General features: G+C 41.3%; 1 protein-coding gene and 1 long non-coding RNA gene across 5 annotated transcripts in view; one reads left to right on the top strand and one right to left on the bottom strand.

The window, feature by feature from the left end:
- Window positions 1-1,111: 1,111 nt before the first annotated feature.
- Window positions 1,112-7,827, top strand: Gm31812. Its single transcript, XR_373397.4, has 3 exons — window positions 1,112-1,281; window positions 5,743-6,693; window positions 7,496-7,827. It is a non-coding gene; the product is annotated as a predicted gene, 31812 (long non-coding RNA).
- Stat4 (signal transducer and activator of transcription 4) overlaps window positions 7,813-21,125 on the bottom strand; it is a 120,084-nt gene continuing 106,771 nt past the window's right edge. For all 4 annotated transcript variants that reach the window (XM_006495815.2, NM_001308266.1, XM_006495816.1 and 1 more), the window contains 10 exons: window positions 18,134-18,217; window positions 16,517-16,615; window positions 14,543-14,678; window positions 13,101-13,150; window positions 12,791-12,885; window positions 12,385-12,521; window positions 11,963-12,154; window positions 9,730-9,796; window positions 9,226-9,334; window positions 7,813-8,092 (listed from right to left, as the gene is read on the bottom strand). In XM_006495815.2, the coding sequence (XP_006495878.1) occupies window positions 8,066-8,092; window positions 9,226-9,334; window positions 9,730-9,796; window positions 11,963-12,154; window positions 12,385-12,521; window positions 12,791-12,885; window positions 13,101-13,150; window positions 14,543-14,678; window positions 16,517-16,615; window positions 18,134-18,217 (996 nt within the window). In that variant the 3' untranslated portion in view covers window positions 7,813-8,065. The remainder of the gene's footprint in view (window positions 8,093-9,225; window positions 9,335-9,729; window positions 9,797-11,962; window positions 12,155-12,384; window positions 12,522-12,790; window positions 12,886-13,100; window positions 13,151-14,542; window positions 14,679-16,516; window positions 16,616-18,133; window positions 18,218-21,125) is intronic.

Genomic DNA, 21,125 nt, shown 5'->3' with positions numbered 1-21,125 from the left:
CTGGCCAGTTGTAAGTCTTGAAACTGGCACCATACAGCCCCAGAATGTCACTTCATTGGATATACACCCTTTTTGTTTACCTGGAATATGGTTGAACGCATTGGAAATACACAGTTTTTTTTAATTCTTTGGTTTTCGATTTTGTATAATACCTTACCTTGGTGTTGGTTTTCTTCTCAGCTCATAGCAATTCTATAGGAGCCCTGTATCTTGCAGCTTGTGAAAACACAAGGTACATGTTATATTTCAAACTTGCTGTGTGCACACAATATTTTTCTTCCCAATACACTCTTTGGAGAATGGCCATGTACTGCCAAACTACAGTCTTTCCATTAACTACAAGTGGTACAACGTGCAAAATTCTACTAAAGATTATAATATTGAGGATGGAGAGATAGCTTAGTGGTTAAGAACATAGTGTGCTTTTAGGGAGGGCTGGAGTTGAGTACCCAGAACCCACATCAGGCAACTCATACAACCATCTGTAACCCCAGCTTCAGTTCCAGATGATCCTACACCTTCTGGCCTTTGAGGATACTTGGCACACATAAATTCATGCTGGACTGCACATATTCACATAAAAATAATCAATATATTTTTAAAGGTTATAGTGTAGAAGATCCAGTCAGACTGTTAAAACTTTTACAATGCTCTTGGATTTATAGGAAATTTATCATAAGAAAATGATCCAGTATGGATAAAAGATTTGTGCTGCAGGGCACTGTTACCAAAACTCCATTTGTATCACTGAAAAGTCTTCTAGCTGACTAAAGCACAATTCATATGACAGAATACCAAAGTTATGCTGACAAAGACACTGGAAAATATCCAATTAACAGCTAAGAATAAAAGGCAGTCTGTATTGTAAAAATTCTGCAAACGTAAAAAAAAATACACCCACTGAAAATATCCTAAAATGTTACTGTTAAAGTCTTGGATCGCATGCACACCCTTTTTTTAATGTCCTTGAATCTTTCAGAAACAGCCAGGCTTTGCTTTAGGACCCCGCGGGCTGCAAGGGCTGCGCTCGCCACTAGGGACGCTGCGGCCGGGCGCTCAGCAAGCTGCGGCGGGAGGGAGGCGGCTGCTGGGAAGAGCCGCACCACGTGCTTTCTGGGAACTCAGCCGGCACCGAGAAGCTGCTGCTTTGAGAGGAAATCGAAAAGCGAAAGCAATGCCGGCAGGCAGTGCGCAGGCGCGGGCCCGGGGGTTTCCCACAGCCTGTCCGCCCCGCCCCCCATCTCTGCGCCGCGGACTGCGCAGACTCAGGACGATGGAAAGGTCGGTCCTGCGTGGGGAAAGCTGAGGTTGAGTGCTTGTCTAGTGACTTGAAGGAAGCGAAGGGTCCTCGTTCTCCATTCCCATTTTTCTCGTGGCCCTTCCTTCCACGCTTGCACAGTGGCAGCCTCACATCCTGAGCCGGGACCCACAGCCAGGGATGGGGGTGTGGGCAGCTTTTTTGCTCAAGGCCTAAATGGGCCTTAATCAACCATTTCTTGATGTTTTCATTCTCTCAGCCATCCAGGGTGATCACCAAAGCAGTATGGGAGAACAACAAAGGGAGGAGGATAGCTTAGTCACTGGAAAATTATTCTGACTTTGGCTGACAAAAACCAGTTTGGCCCCTTGCTTGCCATATATATGACTTAACTGAATTGGGGAGGCAGAGGGGTTGAGATTCTGTAGCTTTCCTTTACTAAGAACCTACTTAGGTGAACTCGATGCCAGTCTTGGTAGTATGCTAAAGGACCTGCCTAGCTGGTCCTCCCCTCCCTCCCCCAACACACATACACACTGGACTTCCACACGGGTATGTATAAACATACAGTTTATACATAAATCCCACAAGGCAAAAGGACATTTCTTTCCCACATTAAAAAACTGGAGCAGCTGTATAGTATGCAGAGCCCAGGGCAAAATGAAAATGTGGCACTAAGCAAAACCTACTAAGGATTATTTTTTAAAATTATTTATTATTTATTTACTTATTATATATGAGTACACTGTAGCTGTCTTCAGACACACCAGAAGAGGGCATCGGATCCCATCCCAGATGGTTGTGAGCCACCATGTGGTTGCTGGGATTTGAACTCAGGACCTCTGGAAGAGCAGTCAGTGCCCTTAACCACTGAGCCATCTCTCCAGCCCCCAACTAAGAATTTTGAAGCAACAGTCATTCAGGGAACTCAAAAACAAAGTCCCTAAATGGCCTGCCCTGTAGAAGCCATTCCATGCAGAGGAATTGCAGGGGTGGCAAGTTCTTTTCAAAAGAGTCCTTGTTATATTTTCATTTGAGCAAAAACAGATATAATGAAGAAACAAACTTTATACCACCACTCTTACATTTTAAAATTCTCTTGGCTTTCTCCAACATTGACAATAGAATGCAGAGCCTTTAGCTTTCTCCCAAAGTGGGTCCTACATGATTTGGGTTTCTCTGCCACTGGCTTCCTTTGGTTCCTGAAATATCCCCAAGTTTTTAGCAGGCAGAGTTCATGGACTGGCCCCCTGCCATGTTTTAGGTCTTAGCTGAGTCACTTCCTAGAAGAGGCCTTCGCTGCTGACTTCTTCCAATGGCTGTTTTATAACCCTCATAACACTTTTTAAATCTGCCCCCTCTATATTCATTTTTCCTCACCAGAACATGGTAATTTCAGGACACCATCTCTCCTGTAAATGACACTGTATGCTCACCATGAGAGAATTAAGCAAATGGACACAGAAATCTTTGTAACTCAGATGGGAAGGGCAATACTTTATACAGAGCAGTTCTCAGAACTAATTCTAATGAATTACTATCATTAACACTGGGGGTAGAAATCACAGGTTAATTCAGCCATGCAGAGCTTACCACAGGCCCTTAGGCCCACTGATCCTGTGCATATGTATTCTGAAAAACTTCCCAACAGAGAGTGAGGCGGTGGCCATTTCTTTATATCCCGCCCCCACACTCAATTCTTGCTTACCCCGTGTAGATGGTTTCTATATTTCTTCACATATGTAGCACAAGAGATGTTTAAGGCAATGACTGTCAGTCCTGACAGAAGAGAATGTTGTGTGGGCCTTGCATGAGTAGCAGCGCACATGAGTTTAATGAAGGCAGTTAGGGAATGCTTCAGGACACTGGGTTCATCTTCAAGTGGGCAGACATGGGAACTGTTAGGTATTCCTGGGAGATACCTAAATCAAAGGGAAGCTGAGGAGAGTTGATGCCTATGACTGTAGATCATTTATCAGAGCTCAGAATTTCAGCAAAAAAGTAAAATTGAGAGGAAGTTCTCTCTGTGCTGTGTCAAAAACAGGTTTGCTGTTTGGATAGGATGGTAAAAAGGAGACTATTTTATGAATTTGGAGTTTGTCCATTTTTATAAAGAGACCAACCAAGCAACAAAGAGAAGAAAGGAACCATTGTTTTTCTTGTATCCAAACACTGACTAGCTGCTCATTAAGCTTAGATTGTGCAGGACTCTAGGGATAGTATTGCTGACTGGACTCTCTCACTGTGCATGCAGAGAAGACAGCCAAGGAGCTCAATGACAAGGAGGGACCACGATGCTGGGGACTTAGAGGGAGCTACAGCCTGAACCCTTTCTTGTGCTGACACATAGGAACATTTGGCAGGAAGGCTGTTCAGAGCCTGAAGCCTGTGTGACCATTATCGAGAGGAGAGAGTAGACACAACAAGATTAGAAAACTGAGAGAATGTAGCTGAAGGGGGGTGAGGTGAAGCTTCACAGACTTCAGAAAGATCTGCTAAGTCATTGTCCTTATTCGGAGGTAGAGTGTTAAATATACTATTGCCTATGAACATCTTTAAAGAATAATGTCTTTAGTTAAATAAAATAAAATTCAAAAGATTAAAGAAAGAAAATGGCTATATTGAAATATATATCTAGTGAACTTGGTGACACATAAAACCAGATTGAAATCACCTTTGTGACATAGTGTAAGTGCTTTTTGACTAGTGGCCCTAAATAAGATCTAGCAGTGGGGCTGACTATCATAATCTCTAAAGTGTGCTTAGCATATTCAATATTTTGAGGGAACTATGTAATAATGAAGTTACTGTAATATGATATAAAGGTGGTATGTTTTATAATTCGCTGCTCTTAGTTTAAAAATGATGGAATTCTAATGTCAGCTAGAAGTTAGTGGAAATAAAGCTATGGGTTTTGCTGCTTGTATTTATGACTCCCTGAATTCTGTTCATCTACTCCAGTAAAATGCGGAGTGTTACGAGTTATTCGGAGATTTCAAGCATGAGTGAAGGCTTGCTTTTCTAATTCTTCTTCTTCTATGATGTTTGCTTGCGTGAGTGCAGTTGCATGTGTATACACATCTTTGAGGCTCAGAGGTCAACTCTCAGGAGTAAGTTTTCTCTTCCCATCTTTTTTTTTTTTGAAGAGGATTCTCTTGTTTCTGCCAGGCTGCATGTTCCAGGCTGACCTTTGAGTTCCTACACAATCCGTCTCTGTATTGCCTTCTGCATTGCCATAGTTTACAGATGCCAGCTGCTGTATTACAGTTTTTATGTGGGTTCTCAGAACTGAACTGTTAGGCTCTGTGGTGTGGTGTTTCTACGCACTGAACCTTTGCACTGGCCCTCCACTGATTTTAAATGGGGCTCTGTCTACAAAAGAAGTTATCCGGTGAGAAGACTTTTACCACATTTTGTAGCATCCTCTTCATAAGGATCCAGACAGGTATGGTCCATGCCTTCCAGTGGTGATTCCATAACTCTGGATTTGTTAGAGTTCATACTGACATGGTAAAAAGTTAATTTTATTGTATATTTTTATTGGATATTAGTTATACTGACAAGCCAGATTTTTTTAATGCAGTTGGATCACTATATGTGCAGGGCCAACTTAAAAAAAAATATTTACCCTGTGTCAGGAATTGGAGTAGGTGTGAGCAGCACCCAATTTGCTAAGTCTGGACTATGTCATTATCTATTCATGTACAGAAAAGTCCTATACTTGGCCCAAAATTCTATTAGCTCCTACTACAAGGAGTGCATAGGCATCCTGAACCATCTGAGGTGAAGAATTGGTTATTTGCACACTCACACGGAGGCCAAAGGACAATCCTGAGTGTCATTCCTCAGGTGCTGGCCACCTCTCCCTGAAAAGTCTCTCACTGGCCTGGCCTTCACCTACTAGGTGAGAGGCTCTCTGAAGCTTCAGGGATGTACCTTTCTCTGCCTCCCCAGCTCTGAGATTACAAATGGGTGCCAGAATCAGAAGGGGTGTGTGTGTGTGTGTGTGTGTGTGTGTGTATGTGTGTGTGTGACCTTAAATTAAGGCCCGGCACTTGCAAAAAAAATTTTTTTACTGACTGAACTATTTCCCTAGTCCAAATGGTTATATTAAAAATGATTTGAAAAATGTGTACTCTGTAATTGGTCTGGGATCAATGAAAAGAGAAGGAAAATGTTTAGAAATCAAACCTATCTTGTTTCATTAAATGCATCTTATTTGCCATCGGTTTGTTATGGACTGAAGGTGTCTTCCAAGTTCTTATGCTAAAATTGTTGTTCTAAATGATGTAGGTGGTAACTAGGCCATATTAAGGTTTAAATCTATACCAAATTATTTTGAGTGTTTGGTCCTGGACACTCGTTTGAAAGTTATGAATCTTTTAGGAGGTAGAGCCTAGCTGGAGAAGGTAAGCCTTTGAAGGTTAAATCTACTGAGTTTTGGCTTGCTTTTTCTTCTGTCTCTTCTGCCACAATGCAAACAGCCTTGTCCTTGCGATCCTTTGGAGCTGCTCCTCCACGTGTCCCCCCACCGTGATGGACTCTTCCCTCCTTGCTATTGTCCGGGAATTGGTCACAGAGGCTCTGAGGCTACCACGAAGATGAACTCTCAGAAATGGGATTGTCACCCTCGATGAGTTTCCAGTTCCCTCTCTGTTGTATGATGACACAAGAAGGTGAAGTGTTGCCTCTCTACAACTGGAAGAGGGAGAACCTGCCCCTGCTGCCACCTGATCTTGTACTTCAACTTTTGGAACCGTGAAGGAAAAGTTCCTGTTGCAGGAGCCTTATAGTGCACAGTACTTTTAGAGCAGTCTAAACTAAATTGCAATTAAAAGGAGAAAAATGTGGTGAAAGAGTTTGGTAGAAATATGACCTATTCCATTCCATTGTGCTTGTAGCTCATGTGGCCAGTTTTTACAATGAACTTAACAGGTATCTGCAGGTCACCTCTGGCCAAATCCTGTCACCTGGAAAAAAAACAATCTCTGGAGTACAAGATTCACTTGAGAAGTATCTTGAAACTCTAGAGTCCTGGATTTGTGGACTAGTGGTTAAGGGTATATACTGTGCTCGCAGAAGACCATAGTTTGGTTCCTAGAACCCACATCAGGTGGCTTACAACTGCCTGTGACTCCAGCTTCAGGAAGAACCAATGCCCCTGGCATCTGAGGGTACATGCCCTTCTGTGCACATTCCCACCCTACACATGATTGAAAATAATAAAAATTAAGCCTAAAAAATAACTAACTTTGATTTTGCTAGATTAAATTAAAACAAAAACTGAACTCATATGGTAACTCCTGCCTCTGTGAAAGAAAGCAAACCACCAGCTTCCGTGTACTCTCTGGTCTAGCACAAACAGCACCTAATCGCTGTCAGCACACAGGGAGCCTTGGCATTTGTCAGCATGCTCTATTTTGAGAACTTTCTAGGTAGGTAAGAGTGTGTGGTACTTCTGATACATTCCAGGGCATGAGAAGTATCTAAAACCCCTTTGACATCTTAGCCCAGTGGAGCATTTCTTGGTAGGAAATAACAAAGCAGTAACCATTATTCCCAAATGTATAGTGTTTCCATCAATGCTACTGTCAGTTTCAGGCAATTTCAGGAAGCCGAGTTCCAGGTTGACACCATCCTACTCAATCACACACCTCCTAAGACAGCAGCAAAGGAATAAAGGACTCAGTAAGCAGCAAGGATATGGATAACGGTCTATAAGCTGTGTGTGTGTGTGTGTGTGTGTGTGTGTGTGTGTGTGTACACGTACGTGTACGAGTATGTATGTGTGCACATATATACATATGACATTAAGGCCAAAGGTAGACATTAGGTGTCTTCTTTCAAGCCTTGAGAAATTCTACCTGATTGCTATGGGCAGCGTGAGCAATGACCTCATAGACCCCATAGAGAGGCCCATTGTACACCTGCAGCTTATATACTTGGAGTGCTAGTGAGTTAAGCACCTTCCTTCTCTCCAGCAGAGAGACTGGAATGGTTTACCCCTTCTGTAGTCTCAGATTAAGTTTACAGGACCAGAGAGTAGTGGAATACAAAGGGATTCCTGAACTTATCCAGTCCAGTATTTTCTAGAGATGTACACTGTGCAACCTACAAGTGATGTCAGGAATCCAAGGTCCAGGGTACTACTTGCTTCCTGGGCTTCGTTTCCTAAGACGTTTACCCATCGGTCCACTTGAAGGGCTTTCAATGTTAGTGCATTTGCCCCGCACACAGGAATGACCCTGGATCCTTTTCCTACTGAGAGAGCCATCCCAGGAGCTATGAGCATAACAGACGTGATGAGCTCTGCCCGACGATCTGGAGGTTTCACGATTCATCTCTGCAGCCCTGTGAATCACCGATGATCATGCCCCATCATTCCCCTATCTTACATCTACTTTGAAGATTCTTATCTGGGTTTCCTGCTAAATCTTCCCATGGCTTTGAGTAATTCAGGCACGATTACGTATTGTTGACCCACCCTGAAATGTTAACATAGCTTTCTGAGCCAAAGTCATAAATAACACCTAAGAAATAAAACCAGAAACAAATGTTTTCAAAGGAGTCCTCTGTTATATTGTTACCAACACTGGTTTCTTAAAGCTGTCTTTTCTTGCAGGTTTTTTAGCATTTTAGTCACAGCGCTCCTTGCTGGGAGTGGCACCAAGTGAGAAGAGAGCTTCCAACTTCCTACCATTTTCTAGAAACTGGTATTTACAAAGCCGAAGAAATAAATTGTGATCTATGGTAAAGAACACTCTCCAGTTTCATCTGCTTCCTTCTTTAAAGTGTCCGTTTGCACCGTCATTCAGCAGAATATGGGGAATTCATCTAAAAATGGAAACGGAAATGATTGTTAAGGAAACCGTCTTGCAAATAAATTGCTGTTTTGATAGAGTAAACACTCTTGTCTACTAAACAATCTGTAATCTTTCTACCAATTAACTAAGGATTCATTAAAGTAATTAGGGCTGATCAGCCCGAAATAAAAGGCATAATTTAAGTAGATTAAAAACTGTGTTAAGAAGTCCACTCACAGGGCAGGCAAAGTGGCTCGGCAAGAAAAAACACAAGACACAAACACACACACACACACTAATTAAAAAAATTCATCAGACTAAAAATAATATGAAAATGGATGCAAAATGTAGCAAAAGTTCAGTTATGTATAAATGGCTTGGTGAGTTAAAGTTAGCCAGCCCTGGGTTAAGCCATCCAAGGCAGGCTTGGACTTTCCATCTCTGGAGTCTTGAAGAACTGAATACCATTGGACCTGTGGCCAGATGTCACTCTCCTGGGCATCTGGACCCCTCCAAGGGATTCTGATGAATGTTCACCTTATGTGAATTGGGGGTGTCGAACCCTTTAACAGCATTGGGGGATGGAAACAAATAGAACACATCCCAAGTAACATATATTATAATGTTACAATGTATTATATGTGTTATATATGTTCTAGTGCGTTATAATGTATATATGACATATACCTAAATATTGGATTGTGACTCAGATCTAAAAAAAAAGCAAAAAACACTGTGATGCTATTGTTCTTCATGTTCTAAATGGAAAGGCCACAACAATGCAACAATCAAGAAAAGTTAAAACTTGTGAACTTCTTAAGTTAACTACCAAAATAGACTTGTAACCCCTGGCTATTTGTGTCCTTTGATAATATGGAAAGAGCTAAGGAGTGGTGTGACTCATGGCTGCACCAGGAGGAGAAGTACAGGGGTCTTTGACCCTCTGGTTTTGTGGTAAACACATTAAAGCCATTCTAGTAAGCTAAGGTGTTTGCTCTCAGTATCTGCACACTCAGCAGCATGCACTGAGCAAGGCAGCTTTTGAGTTCCTGCTGGTAACCACGCTCTCTCCGCGCCTGCACCGTGCTGCTACCCTTGTGATGCACATGTCACGCTTGTTTCATTGCAAATTCCCTAGACCAACATTGATGGGGGAGGACATACTGCAGTTTCAATTGTCGTTGGGCTCAGGTTTTCTCTCAGCACAGCATATGCACTTGGAGACATGGGGAGAAGGTCTGAAGGAGATTGTGGCTCCGTGGAATCGCTTCGGCTTAAAGAGATAACAGGAAAATAGTACAAAGATTATAACATAATAGCTCATGCTAACTTGCTGTGCCCAGGCCTTGTCTAGTGCTTCATCTCTTTGTGACACTGAGCTGTCTAATTCATCACTTCATATCACAGCATTCAATCTGCTATAGACTATATGGCATATAAAAGGGCAGCTTTATCATTCCAGTCTTAATAGACTGGATAGTGTGCCCTGAAGACTAGCTTTATGTGTTCAAAGAAATGAGACATAAAATACTTTATTGGGCATTAAAAATGCTTTATCCTCCATTATATATACTCTGATCTGCCCTTAAATCTTGTTTAGGAAAGCTTTTTGAAAAGAAAAAAAGCAATTCAATAACAAATATTTTACATGTGACTACAGATACTCACATTGTTGAAATGGGGATAAAAACAGAGGGGACGTAACCCTTGTCTCCCCGTTCGGTTGGTCTTGAGACTGAAAAAGAAAGGCACAGTGATGGGGGGAGATGTCAGCATTATTGATAAAATTGGAAATAAAACATCTAGGAAAATACATAATGCTCAGAAGAAAATAAATAACAAGGTTGTCTTGTAATTCACAAGACCTTTTAGTTGAATGGAAGAAATGGCCACATAGGCAAACCTGAAATCCATAATCAAACAACAAAACTCTTAGCAGGCTGATCTGGCTTTACATAGCAATGACTCTATAATGTCCAATAATCGAGACTGTACTTCTTCATGTGCCCTTTATGTTGTATTTAAGTTTGGCATTAGTATCTGATTCATTTGTGTATTGGGAGGAATTTATAGTGCTGTAGTGTCTCTCAAAGGTCATTTTCTTAAAGGTTTGGTTGCTGGTCTGTGGGCTCCTGGGAGTAATAGAACCTTTAAAACGTGGAGCCTGGAGGAAGGAAAGTCATCGGGTGTGTGCTTTATTAGGAAGATTGAGACAACAGGCTTTTTTTCCCCCCTCTTCTTCTGGGTAACATGATCCCATGATGATGTCTTATTGAAGGCCTAACAGTGATGGGGGCAACCTCCATAGATTGAAGTCTTCCAGACTGTAAATCCAGCAAAGCTTTTTGCTCTTTGACTGGCACACATAAAACACCAGCCATAACCTTATTACTACACGAGGTTTTGAAGCCTTCCTAGAAGTAGCATGAGTGAACCTTGGCCTTCCCAGGTACACCATGCTGATCTAGTGCTTGGACAGTTTCAACCTTAGTGTTTTGTTCGATTCGACACAGAGTGCCATTGAGAAGCCAGGACTTTGAATTTGTTTTCTATTGTGTGTTATTTGTTTTGAAGTTAGGTGGCAACAAGTTACACTGTTTGTGATAACTGTAGGATATCCCACAAGATAGTACCAAGAGATTACTCACTACAGGTGAAGATTCTTAGAGACTGTGCACTCCTCTGGTAGCCACTGGGGACTGGGTTCTAGGAACCCTGGCAGATAGTGAGGCCACGGTGCTCAAACCCTTCGTGTACAATAGTACAGCATTTGCTTTGAATCTAAGCACACTTTTTTGTATCCCTTAAATCATTTCCAGGTTTCTACAATGCTTGCTTCAATGTAAATATTGTTTAAGCAGTTGTTACACTGCGTTATTTATAGAAGAATGAAAAGATTTACACATTCAGTGCAGTTGTAATTTTATAACTCCAGACAGGGTTTCTCTGTGTAGCCCTGGCTGTCCTAGAACTCACTCTGTAGACCAAGCTGGCCTCGAACTCAAAAATCCACCTGCCTCTGCCTCCCAAGTGCTGGAATTAAAGGCGTGTGCTACCACTGCCTGGCTTAACAACTATTTTTGATCTTTGTCTGAATAAGATACAAAAACTGTGGCTACAGAGGCCAACTGTGCTTTCATGAGAGACTGGTGAGCCCCCTTGCCTCAGACACTAATTTTACAAATTTTCTTTCTTGTGTTCCATATTTACTGAATGCCTATTTGTGCGTTACTTTTCCTGGCCCTTAGGGGAAACGTAGCAAAGCATGTCAAGGAGAACGAAGCTCTGTTCTCTGGCAGAGAACACATACTCTTGGGCTAAGATTCCAGTAAGGCTGGATGGGACATATGACTAAGTGTTACAGTACTTGCCTAGCATTTTCATAAAAGTCTGAGTTCCATACCCAGGCTCTCTCCCCTCTCTCTCCTCTCTCTCTCTCTCTCTCTCTTGCACACACACACACACACACACACACACACACAGAGAGAGACTGAGAGATAGAAAGAGAGAGAGATTTAACAGCTCTCAACTCTCAAATTACTTTGTAAAATACAGGTCTATATTTTACACTCATCGGTTTGCTGTGAAAGTTTACACTCATCGGTTCTTCCTTCCTTTCCCTTGGCCATAGAAATGAAATGACTGACCATCACTCCTATTTTAAGGACTATGGGCTCTAGGCATCACATAGGGCTGATCTGGCCATGGTGAAGTCTAGTTGCCCTGCAAATGTTACTCTACTAAGCACTGGCATAGCACTTGCCTTGCTAAGGCTGTAAACCTCCATATGACTCTGGGATATTACAAAGGCCACAGTAATCAGAGAGGAAATTCATTCACTTTCCTCTGACCTGATATCATTTCCCAAAAATCTCAAGAGGAAAGAAAACGCAAATATTACCTTCGCACGGCTGGGAGCTGTAGTGTTTGCCAAAGGCTTTGTCTTTGGGAATGTCAGGGTAGAGGTACTTCAGAGGGTTTTCAGGGATGTTTTCAGCCATGATAACCTTGTAGTCTCGCAGGATGTCAGCGAACGGCAGAGCCGACAGTCTCCCTTTGTTGTAGGGTTCTACAGAGTGGAATCTCACTTCTCCTGAAAGCACAGAAACTGGAATATTTAGGCTCCTGCGAATGGTCCATGCAGTCATTCTTCCCACCCAAGTTATCCCCATGGCTAAAACGTCTGACCTTCTGGAGTCTGTTCAGTACAGACCATGTGTGAGAGAGAGGGTGGCAACATGGGCTTTCAGAATTCATGGTACCTAGTTATGGGCCATCTGCACCAATTCATATTCAAACCATTGAGTGAGTTTGATTACGCACCATTTTCAGATTGGTCCACCCAGGTGAAGGTTATCCCTCCAAGATGGCTCTCACTGAATCTTAACAAAAATGTCCCAGGCATTTTATCTTTGAGCAGAAGCCGTTCCTTCTCTTTACTAACAAATCCCATGATGTACCTAAAATTAGAGCAAGGGGCAAGACACAGTCTCAATTCATCATTATCGCATCCGCATTTATTTCATTCATAAGGAATAGACCTAACAAGCAACTGTACCTGGAATCTCATATTATTACATATATATATCTATAATATCATTATAAAATATTCTCTGAAGAAACAGTGAATGTATCTTTCCCATAAACATGCTTAAAAGAAAAAAAAAGAGGAAAAAGATAATTAAAACAGAAAAAGTACTCATATGAAAAACAGAGTCCACAAACTCACCCATCAATCCAGAGGGGAAGAATATGTTTTTTAATTAGGTCCAATATTGCTTCAAGCCAAGTCCAGAAGGTAAATGTTTTGCCAGGCAAATGTTCCTATGAGTAAGAAGGAGCACACATGAGCAAGGACAGTGACGAGGCAGCATCCCTAACGGAACCCACTCCAACTTTTACAAATGTTCCCTTTGAGCAGGGCAGGACTTTTTTTTTTTTTTTAAGTTATCCTCATCCAGGAAATCTTCCAAACCACTGGATCTTTAGAAATCAGCTTTCTAACATCCTAATCGACACCCCCATTGCCCTGTTTGTACCTTGCAGAACTTGGCCCAGGTGAGGTGACCATCATTGTAGTTAGACTGAACTAAAATGAAAGGAAAAAGAAACAAAACTAAATGAAACAAGAATTTTAACGCAACACCGAAATCGTTCATTCTGTGCTCGATTTAATCTCTCCCCACTCTTCTCTTGCAAGCATTTCTTTGGCCTTCCAATGGAGGCACAGTGTGTGAGTGCTTCCTAAGGTCTAATGTGCCATGCTGTGCCTAAGAAGGTCAGTATCTAATAGGAAGCTTTTCTGATGGAGGAGCCAACAATGAGCTTAGGGAGCACCATGGATGGTCGGCACTGGGCATTCGGGCAGAGGGAGAACAGAAGCTCCTCCAGGGAGGAAGCAGAGTGAGGCCAAGGCGCTGTGGGATAACATGCTGCTGGAGATGGTAAGAGCGGCCCAAGGACGGCAACCAGACATCACACAACAAAATCATGTAATTAGGTATAGCTAGATTTAAGTGGAAAAATGGACTAGAAATCATGTAGGCAATATGCAGCCACCAGCTATTTTGATCTAGCACATTGAAATCTTAAGGAAACTACATTCCTGTGGATAATTTGCTAAAGATCCTAAGAACACTATGCTAATCTATACTATTTCTGGTAACATGCTAACATAATTTTTGCGTTAGTTGCTCATTAACATTTTACAAATGTTTACTACTGTATTTATGAACTCAAGACAAAAAAAAACCTATATTAAGTAGAATTTTAAATTGTTGGAAAGGGCAGTTGTATTTGACCACCCACTGTTGAGCCAACAGGTGCACAGAAACAGGTGAAGCTAGCCAACATCACATAAACCAGACGGCAGCCACAGCTTCTGTGCAGAACAAGCGTGGGTACCATAACTGCAAATGCATACAGACTCAGCTGGAGTTAGGTGTACTAGCTTGTCAAAACCCAGCTACGGCTAAGAAATATAGGCAAAGCTTATGAAGCACAGGTGATGTCTGCAAAACCAAGAAACCGAAGCGGCCATAATGTGCAGAATCAAGTCATTGCTCGTGTTTTTAAACTTCTAGCACATTTCCTGTGCTTAGCCCATCGTGTTCTAGTTGGTTAACATTACCATAAAGGCTTCACAGCATATTCAGAGGAAGTGACTTGAGAACACCTAGAAACCAGAGGGTGAACAGAGGGGCCTCAGAGAAGCACCCGTCTGGCCCACAATGTGACTCTGCTGCCTCCTAGCTGTGCGGTGGAGCCATTGACCTCTGATGTCCTCAAATCAATAGAACACTGTTGGGCCCAGGAACATTGTGAAAAATGAAAGTAAAACAACACTTAGCCCTGTGCCTGGCAATACAACATAGGCATCCCATAAAGTGTGACAGCATCGTAATTATTAATAGTAGTAACATAACTGCTTTAAAACTCTCGAGTGCCAAAACCAGAGGAAACCCCGTCTCCCGGCTCTCACCTGTGAGCTTCTCTGCCAGCATGTTGAGCTGCTCTGAATTAAGGCCACGACCGACATAGGATGAAAATTGCCAGCTCATCACTTCCAGGAGTTGGCCCAAAGTGACAGATGGAGGGTTATTAAAGAAAACCAAGTTCTGAAATAGAGGTATGGTGATTATATATCATAACCTAACAGGGAACACTACATTCGCTATATCGCATTCCCGATTTAGATTCTGGGTCAAGTGATGTTAATAATAAATTGTTCATAAAGTTCATCTCCCCATTAGAGTACTTTTGCTCCTTGAATATAATACAACTTGGGGATCCATCTTTCCTGAGAAAATCACTTGACATCTCCTAACTTTCTCTAAACTACCAAACAACAATCATCTCATGACTAACAATGGCTGGTCACATAAACTCCCTTGAAATGATATTAATTGTAAGCATGCTAATTGGCTCACCATGAAAGAGGGCTCTGCATTCAACAAGGATCACAAGACAGGAAGAAGAGAAGTAAAAGTATTTCTAGGGACACCATTGTCTCCTTGAGAAAGGTGGCTGGGAAATGGCTAGTGAGGACAGGGTCTAGTTAAGGTGTAAGAGCTCAGAGTTTGGAGGAAGGTAGAGTTAATAAGTCAAAGTTACTCGTTTAGCTTGGTTTTGTAAGGAGACTAAGAGTCCAGTCTCTAGATCTTCAAGAGGGAACCCAGTTGCTCTGGGAGGGTGAGCATGGTGGCATGTGGTGGCCTTAGCGGGTTCCTAGAAGAATGTTGCTAAGAGATAACAGTGTGGTGCTGTGCTAGGACAGAAGACCCTACTAAGTCTTTCCCGCCACACTCTAAAGTTGAATGTACAGACATGTAGCTCTTAAAGAGAAGTGGCATTTAATGCCAGGAACCACCTCTGGCCTTAAAGTGAATTATCTAGTGGATTCTCCAGCATGAGGGGAATGTCACGACTAGGGAGCCCTCCTGGTTGCAGTTGATGTGTCTTCGATGCCAGGACATCTGGGGATAGGAATGAACAGGGCTGTGCCTTTGTCTGTGTGATTTCCTTTTAAGGAATATTGCATTAAAGGGGAAAGGCACTGAAGGTTGACCTATTTAGGGATCACTTCTTCTTATGCAGTCACCTAATGGAAAGAATTCTTCTGGTAGAAACTGATTTGAGCAAGGAAGAAAAGTTATTCACATTTAAGCTGTTTCTTCTGGAACTGAGTACTTGGCAAAATAACACACAGTTCCTCAGTTTTGTTTTCTCTGTCTTAAGAACAGAGCAAGATGGAGCAGAGACTTTTTTTTTCTTTTAAATCTGAGTCCTTCCCTGGTTTTCATACAAAAACATCTATTAGCCATTGGTATAACTTTTAAGTCCACTTTTGATAAAGTGCCTCAAGTAACCACCAGATGGCACTAACACCCAGCCTAAACCTAGACAGGCTCAAGTCTATAAATTTGAAGGCAAAATTTGTGCTGTCAGAACTCAGGCGCAAAGATTAATGGACACTTATTTGGGAGCAAATGCTGTGCTTCTGTAGAAGAGACTGAGGAAAAGTGTGCCCAGAAGAAGTGAAGGTAGCCAGGTAGGAAGTTAGACTTAGAAAGTTATGAAGCAAGGTGTTTCCCGCAGTCTAGTCAGCACAGCAGAGGACAGCCTTAGAACTCATGGTGAGGCAGTCTTGGGCTGGTCACTGTCCTTGGCTAGAACTCAGATTGCCTTATCACCATCATTGCTGCTATTAATTTTGAGACAGGCTCTTGTTAGGTAGCCCAGGCTTGACTCAGACTTGTTTCAAATCACAAGCTTCCTACCTTAGACTTGCAAGTGCGTGGGTTCTAGAGGTGTGCCATCATGCTCAGCTCAAACACCCCCTGTTACACATAACCTAACAGGACTCACACAACTAGACATATCCACATGCCCGTTGCTTGTTGAAAGACAAAGTTAAGTGCCATGCGATATGCAGAGACAGGAACAGGAACTTTACCTGGGAGTCGTTAGTTGATACATTGTACCAAATGATGGATGCCCATGCATTAGGTAGTTGGCTGACATTAGAAATCATCACGACAGGTAATGAGCTGGTCTAGTTAAAAAAAAAGTTATTACAGGTAGTCCAAACATGCACCGCTGCTTCTCTTCACCTTCGCATCCAAAGGTCATCAGCTGACCACCCTTTCCAATCCTGCTACCCAGGTGCCATTCATAGACCTTTCTGTACACACATACAGGCTGAGTACAGTAGTACAGTAAGAAAAGGAACAAGAACCCTTTCAGGGCACCTGATGCTAGCAATCAGGCAGTTTCCTCCATAGCTTCCTCAACACTGAAAAACACATTTCTCCGTATGTCACACATTGCCTCAAATACAACCAAAGTGGCTTTTGCCACTTATCGACTTATAAGTTATGCTAAAGAACTTTATCTAGAATCTGGAGAGGTGGCTCAGTGGTTAAGGCCACTTACTGTTCTTCCAGAGGTTTTGAGTTCAATTCCCAGCTGCCATATGGTGGTTCACAACCATGTGTAATGGGATCTGATGCCCTCTTTTAATGTGTTTGAACACAGCAACAGTGTACTCATATACATAAGATAAATAAATCTTGATCTAAATTTGCTTTGGGAATGAACCACTCTAATTAAATTATGACCTAGTGCCTGATTAAAGTCCACACTGGAAGTAGGGTTTTACTGTGAAAGCTGGAGAGGTGAGCTGTCAGAGTTGGAGTTGTCTGGTCTCTTTCTGCAGAACATTCAGTACTGTCAGTGTTGCAGTTTTCTATCGTATGAAGTAAACAGCCTTTCACAGACTAGCCTGGGAGGCCGTAGCCAAAAATCTCCTGGAGGCATAAGATCCCCAAGGACAGACCCAGGAACTGAAGGACTGTGCAGCTTATGGAAGAAGAGGTTTAGGGGAAAGAAGTGGAGGTTTTTACGTACTTTTGAATGCTGTATAAAAAGGGAAAGGTGGAGTCTAACACAATACACTCTTGAGTAGAATCTTACTCAGGTTGCCTGAAGTGGAGCTTGTTAATGGATGCACTGATTTGTTCCTGCAGCATTTACTGGGCCTTTAGCATGAGCTAGGAATTGTGAACAGATAACCATGCACAAGCAATGCCCGGGCTTGTAACCAATGTATTCAGTTCAACCCCACAGCTTGTTTATTCTTAGAGTTCAGTGGTGTTATTGGAAGGTGGTCAAAACAACACACTGCCAACACTCTCACCACCATCCTTTGTTCATCTCATCAGAGAAACCCTCCAGGAGATTTTTAGATATGACTTAAATTTTAGAAAATATATCACTACATGATACAGTTCAAGGATAGATATTTCTCTTTATGCTTTCTGTTGAATATTCCTGATTCAGTAAATAAAAATGTAGACAACCAATCAACATATGTTGAATTCACAAGAGTCATGGAGTCTTTATCATTCTTCTATTTAACCAGAATGGTATCTAACTACTTAGTACACATGATGTGTTGTTTTTCTAAATAATATGTGAAGAATAGACAGAAATCCAGAAGGACTGGGCTTTTGCTAGCAATGCTGACATATTGCTGTAAATATTACTAGCAGATATTTCTAGAGAAACCCACCTCTAGGTTAATGGTGAGGCCATAGAGGCAGATCTGGGTCTCAAAGGTTATGGAATGCAACTCCTCTGTCACCATGTGGCAGCCCTGTGGGGAGACAGGTGGATCAGTTTCTAACAAAGGCAGCTTTTCTATCTGAGACCTGGAAGTTAACAAAGTGGATGACCCCAAAGTTTCACAGTATTTAAAAATAAGGCAAAGAATGACTTTCAGTTTCCAAAACATGAGTTCTTGCTTTTAAAATTCTGGCATACTTCCAGTATTTAAAATGCAAAGTTATTCTTTCTTCTAATTTTCTAAAATTAGTTCTTTGGATTTGCCAAATAACATAAAATAAACCACACATTTATGAATATATAGAAAGAACTAATAATCTTATAATCGAATTGTTCAGAAGAGAAATCAAGACCCCTCTGGCTAAACATAGGTGAGATACATACATTTACTTCTGTTTGCTCAAAAAACTTTAATAAGATCTTAGTAAAACAAAATTTTCATCTAGATTCCCAGTATGAGGTAGGAAAGTGTAGAAAAGTTGGAAGAGGAGAGGGTCTTGTCTGCTCTAAGGCTGAAAAGGAAAGAAAAAAAGAGAGAGAGAGAGGGAGAGAGGGAGAGAGAGAAGAAGGAAGGAAGGAAGGAAGGAAGGAAGGAAGGAAGGAAGGAAGAAAGAAAGAAAGAAAGAAAGAAAGAAAGAAAGAAAGAAAGAAAGAAAGAAAGAAAGAAAGAAAGAAAGAAAGAGAAAAGAGGCCCAAACAGGTCGTCTAAGAGCCTCAGCCCATGCAATGACTTCTCTAGGACTCCTGACCTGGTCAGGCAACATGTGGTTTTCTCTTCAGAGCAGATAAGTCAGTGGCATTAGGAAAACTTTGCATTCTAAAGAGACAACAACTTGTGGCCAGGGGTGCAGTGCCAGGCTGAAGGGAGGATGGTTCTGTGAAAGTCTGTGGTGATATCCAGGCCCTGTCTGCATTTGACATCTTGTCTACTCATTGTCAGGTTTTAAACCTTCAGGAAATATATCTTGGATGTGGACCAGAGCAGAGGTGAACTCACCAGTCTTACCTTTTTGGAGCTGCTTCCTAAGAAACAGCCAATTCCTAGTAACTCATCCTTGATTCTACAGTCTCAACATACATAGAGGATCGACCTCTAAAGGGCTTCTATGGCCTTAGTTGTGAAATGTCAAGCTAATGATTATTAGACATTTGACAAAGTATCTCACAGGAAATACAGGTATGAAATTAAAAAAAGAAACTCTGAAGAAAATCCAAAAATAAAATATTTTTTTAGAAAAATAAATGTATACCAAGCTCAGTTTGTTCAACATAAATGTCAAATCAACCAATTGTAATGAGTGGTTTTTGCTACTAAGTTGTACCAATCAACTGTACAAGAGTTGAAGAAATACTGATCACAATGAGTAAATGAAAAGCCACAACCCTCATTGCTGTAAACTTCTAGAAACTCAGAGATTAGATAGGAAGTCTGAGGTTTCAGAATACAGAAATGAAGAACCATTTGTAAGTGACTGAGAATCAGATTATAAAATAACTGGAAAACAATGAATGTTTATTTTTTAACATCTGAAGACAATTATTTCTAACTCAGAATTCTATACCCATCCAAACTACCAGTCAAGAGGGACCATGAAAAGGGTTTCAGACATGCAAAGCCTCAGGAAGCTAGTTCCTGAAAATCTCCTCTCTGAAAGCTGTTGGAAGAGTTTCCAGAAAGAAAGAAAGAAAGAAAGAAAGAAAGAAAGAAAGAAAGAAAGAAAGAAAGAAAGAAAGAAAGAACAATAAAAGTAAGCTAAGAAAGAGGAGGACACAGACCTAACCAGAAGAACTGGGGAGAGATAACATAGAAAAGAATACCAAACAGCAAAATAAAAACAGACCAGGTAATAATTATACAACAGAATTAGAAGGTAAACAGGAAAGATTGAAGGGAGAAATTACAGCCCAAATCAGGTCAATGCTGTATTTTTAAATAATAGAAAACTCCACTAGCTATGGGAACGGGGGCTATAGCCATGGAAAAAAAAGAAAAAAGAAAAAGAAGTGGCCAGATTGACAGGCTTAGCCACGGATAAGGAAGCTTCTCGTTCTGATGAGAAGTTTAGGGATACAGGAGCGACAGGCTCTTAAGTTAATTAGATAAAATCTCAAGGAACCACTATATCCAGAGAAAACTAAAAGCAGCGCAAGAGTGGGGAATCTAATCATAGCATGCTGCTTGACTCAGATGTTACATTGTATATAATTATAATTACTTTGTATAATTTATGAAAGTAGAGGGAAATTTATATGTATCAATACATCCCATAAAAAAAGTCATAACAATCTTATGTTCAGGAAAGAATTTAAGACTTTAATATGCAAAATTAAAAACTCAAGAGATCCGAGAATTACATTTCCTCTCAAAAAGTGAGTTCAAGGGAGAGGTGTAGGTGGGAATGACTGGAAGAGAAATTGCCATTTTCCTCTGATGACACCCTACAGTAACTTGCTAATGCCGACAACCAGCAGAACTGTCACTGTCTGGAAGCTTAGTGGAAAAACAAGGTGGAGCCCAGCCTCACAGAATCAGATTTTGCATTTTAACAAGAACTACAGGTAGGATTTGGGAAGCAATTATTCTTGATGTGGTCCATTAACATTTCCTTTAGTCTCCAGAAAAGGACATGGGACATTTTCAGGATAGAAAACTTAAACCATTTATAAAATAAGCCTAGGAACAAGTGAACAGAAATGGACTTGTCTAAATTAGAACAATCGGGTGAGAGAACAGGGTCACCCTGGGAGAAACGGGGAAGAACACCAAATATCAGTAAAAATTCTGAACTCACTGTGTTCATTTTGAAATAATAAAAATTAGTCAAATATGATATGAATAAGTATTGCATGAGAAGTTTGATAATGCGGAGGGTGTTAGGCTTAGGACTCAGAAGGAAAGTACAGATTGAAAAAGCCTTTTCCTCTTGGGCTAGAAGATC

Source organism: Mus musculus, chromosome 1 (genome assembly GCF_000001635.26).
Source record: "Mus musculus strain C57BL/6J chromosome 1, GRCm38.p6 C57BL/6J".
Taxonomy (NCBI): domain Eukaryota; kingdom Metazoa; phylum Chordata; class Mammalia; order Rodentia; family Muridae; genus Mus; species Mus musculus.
This window is presented reverse-complemented; position numbering and strand designations above follow the sequence as displayed.